The 3,578-nt window shown below is 34.6% G+C and overlaps 1 protein-coding gene across 2 annotated transcripts in view; it reads left to right on the plus strand.

The window, feature by feature from the left end:
- The window catches only part of DIAPH3 (diaphanous related formin 3), a 503,028-nt gene that overhangs the window by 358,258 nt on the left and 141,192 nt on the right, over positions 1 to 3,578 (plus strand). For both annotated transcript variants that reach the window (XM_017538779.2, XM_017538781.2), the window contains one exon: positions 2,322 to 2,457. In XM_017538779.2, coding sequence (XP_017394268.1) covers positions 2,322 to 2,457 — 136 coding nt within the window. The remainder of the gene's footprint in view (positions 1 to 2,321; positions 2,458 to 3,578) is intronic.

Genomic DNA, 3,578 nt, shown 5'->3' on the forward strand with positions numbered 1-3,578 from the left:
CCACCATGCCCAGCTAATTTTTTGTAGTTTTAGTAGAGACGGGGTTTCACCATGTTGACCAGGTTGGTCTCTGTCTCTTGACCTCGTGATCCACCCGCCTCGGCCTCCCAAAGTGTGTCTTTTAATATATGTCACCATTATATGAAGCAATATGGTGGAAAACTACTGACTGTGGCGAGCTTTCTTGTAACTCACTGCCTCTTACTACTTTTATTAGTGAACAAATACTTAACCATTCTGGGCTAGATTAGAGAATGCAGAATCCAAGTTGAAAATTAAAGGGATTGCACAATAAAGCATCTAGTATTACAGCTTGTATTTTATAGCTTAGCATTTATATATGTCAGGAACTATGAAGAGTTTGAGAATTTCCCTACTAACAGGCTAACAAGTTAACTTGACATCGTTTCATGGATGTGGGGTCAGAGACAAAGAATACTTTGCCACTCACGCAGTAGCCATAGCCAGTTTAAACATTTTTGTTTAAAGTTTCTGAGTCCGTATTCCCACAGGGCAATGTGAAGAGGGCCAGGTAACACATATACATAGTGGTTTATGTTATTGGAGGGAAATCCTGAATTTAGGGAATGCAATTTTTTATAATAGGTAGTAAGACTGTATCATTCTGGGCAGTAACAAACCCCTTAGCTTAGGAGGGAGATACCTCTATCTTCAAATACTTTTCATTATGCAAATATCTTTGAAAAGATAGTTCAAAACAAAGGTGCTTGATTGGTGCTTGTATCTCAGTGTACTTAGTTTTGTACTTGTCTGCTTGAAAATCTCTAGACATTTTCCAGTACCCTTAAAAGAAAATCCAACCTCCTACCTTGGCCTAGAAAACCCTGAGGGATCAGGCCTCCTCCCTGGATCGGCATACCTCCCTAACCTCATCTGATACCTTTATACTCACCTTCTTCATGTCTCCTAAACTCACCAGCAGCCTTTGCATTAGCACTTCCCTCTACCTGACATGATCTTCTCCTAGACTATCACTTACCTGGCTCCTTGATATTCAAGATTCAGCTTGAATCAAGTCAGAGTGAGGCCTTATCTAACCATCAAATGTAAAGTAACCCCTCAGGAATGATGCCACAGCACTCTTATTTTGTTGTTGTTGTTGTTGTTATTTATTGTTTATCTCTGCCTCTCGCCCCACCCTACCACATAGAATGTAAACTTGTTTCAGTGTGCTCTCTTATGCGCTCTTCCTTCTCCCCTCTCCACCTTCCTTTCCTCTCTCTCTCTGTTTCTTTCTCCCCTGCTTTACAATAATACTATTAGTAGTCTCTCAGTAAGTATTAATTGAATAAATGGATGGATGGATGCATGCATGAGTTAATATCCTTCTACTCTATGCTTTTTGTTTCTTTTTATTGTTGGTCAAAAATATTAAACTTTATTATTTGATTTTTAATAAAGAAGTTGTATTAACTCTAGGGTTTAAAAAAAAAGAGTACCACAGAAAAGAAATAAAAGCCTTTCCCCAGAATAACATAAGAAACCTACTTGTTAGTTATAGTTTAGTTACACACTTTTCTATTTGATATCAGTGGTGATAAACTTCCAATGTGTTAACTGTGTGGTTTCCTTGATGTTTAATATAATGTTACTCTCTCTGTTGGCACTTAAAAATCCACATTTACCTGCTAATTCCTCTTTGTGCCACATGAGAGGCATTTCTCGTGTATAACATTTAGAAAATAAGAAATTAAATAATCACATATCTATTGAGATCTTCTTATGATTAGCATGTTATTATTAGTTTTGATCAATAACCAGAGGACCTGGCTTTGAAATGCCAAATGTTTCTTTAGTTATCTTTAGGACATTTACCTCTATATGAGAAAAATTTCACATATGATTGTAATAAAAAGTAGCTACTATAAGATTTCACTTCTTTTGTCATGTCTTTAATTTGGTAATTTTTCTTGTACTTGATAATATGTTTTGCATAGGAGATATGGAAAACCCTAATTCAGCTGCTAGACACTTTTGGAAATGTATATGGGAAGACAGTTTTGATTTGTGAATTAAATGCTTTTTTAATTTTCAGTTTCTGTTTCCACCTCCCTTTTAGTTAATTAGGTTGTAGGTGTTTTAAAGATGCATGTTTATGTTTAATAACAGTGGTATTTATAGATACATATTTAATAAGGGTTTCTGTGCATACCTTTTAGAAGACTCTATTGCTAACATAACTCACCACTATCTAAAAGATAATGCTTCTACCTTAAGCATAATTTCAAATAGATAATTTTCCATTTTGCAGGGGAATCACTGGTTAAAATTGATCATTTTTCAAAATTTTTTTGTAATAGCAAGCAATAAAGGAGAACATCAAAAAAAGAGAAGCAGAGGAAAAAGAAAAACGTGCCAGAATAGCTAAAGAGTTAGCAGAGAGAGAAAGACTTGAACGCCAACAAAAGAAAAAACGCTTATTAGAAATGAAGACTGGTGAGTACTATCAAATTTGCTATTTATTCTATGTATACTTAAGATTTATACTGGCTGCTTTATTAGCATATTAATAAACTTAATGAAAAAGGAAAATGCAGTCATTTGTTTCTGTAATTAAACCATAGAACAATTATTTCTTTATGGTCTTTTCTCTCTTCTGTTTACTAACAAATAGTGTCTTCTTTCTAATGTCGACCATAGGTAGTTTGATCCTCTGTTCTGCTGGTTTGGTTCCAATGTATTCATGTTTCTTTAATTACTACTTCAGTAACCAATCTTTAATAATGTGTGTCAGTTAATAAAGTAACTATCAGAAACAGACTGTGGGATATTCTATAGGACATGTAACCTGGCTTCTTCAACAAAATACACCAAGGGAGGGAAAAGAAGTGATGGAGGATACACATTGTTTAAAAGAAAGAGACTTAAGGGACATAACAGCCAACTGCAATGTATGGAATGTATATGTATTCCAATCTGTGGTCCCAGCTACTTGGGAGGTTGAGGTGGGAGGATTGCTTGAGTCTGGAAGGTTGAGGCTGCAGTATGCTTTGATCTTGCCACTGCACTCCAGCCCAGGCGACAGAGTGAGATTTTGTTTCAAAAAAACAACAAAAAGAAAAAAGCAGTCTGAAAATTTTGGATACTTTTTTTTTCTCATAAACATGACAAAATTGTTGTCAATATGTTTCAAAGTATCTTTTAGAGACTGATACTGAAATTTTACAGAAACATATGTATATATGTATTTCAAGAAGCTAAAAGATGCCACTTATTTAGAAGCAGAAGAATTATGTAAAATGTAGTTATATTTTCATTCCCTGAAAAATGTGGCTTTTCTACTTTCAAGCCAATAAAGATTGAACAAGGCTTTAATTAAAATCCATCCACTTCACTGCTAAATCACCATAATTTACAATTCAGGGTTGCAAATTCGCCTAATGTTTCCCCAGAAATAGACGGAGATGCCTTCTTTACTTTCACTTTTACAGGTGTATTTTATGCTTACTAAAGTGAACCAAGTACCTTAATGTATGGCACTTGTTTCTTCCAGGAAAAAAAAATCATCTAAACACAATTTCTTGTTTATGTTTGAAATTCAGGGAATTTTTTTTTTT

This window comes from Cebus imitator, unplaced genomic scaffold, assembly GCF_001604975.1.
Source record: "Cebus imitator isolate Cc_AM_T3 unplaced genomic scaffold, Cebus_imitator-1.0 Scaffold114, whole genome shotgun sequence".
NCBI classification, from domain to species: domain Eukaryota; kingdom Metazoa; phylum Chordata; class Mammalia; order Primates; family Cebidae; genus Cebus; species Cebus imitator.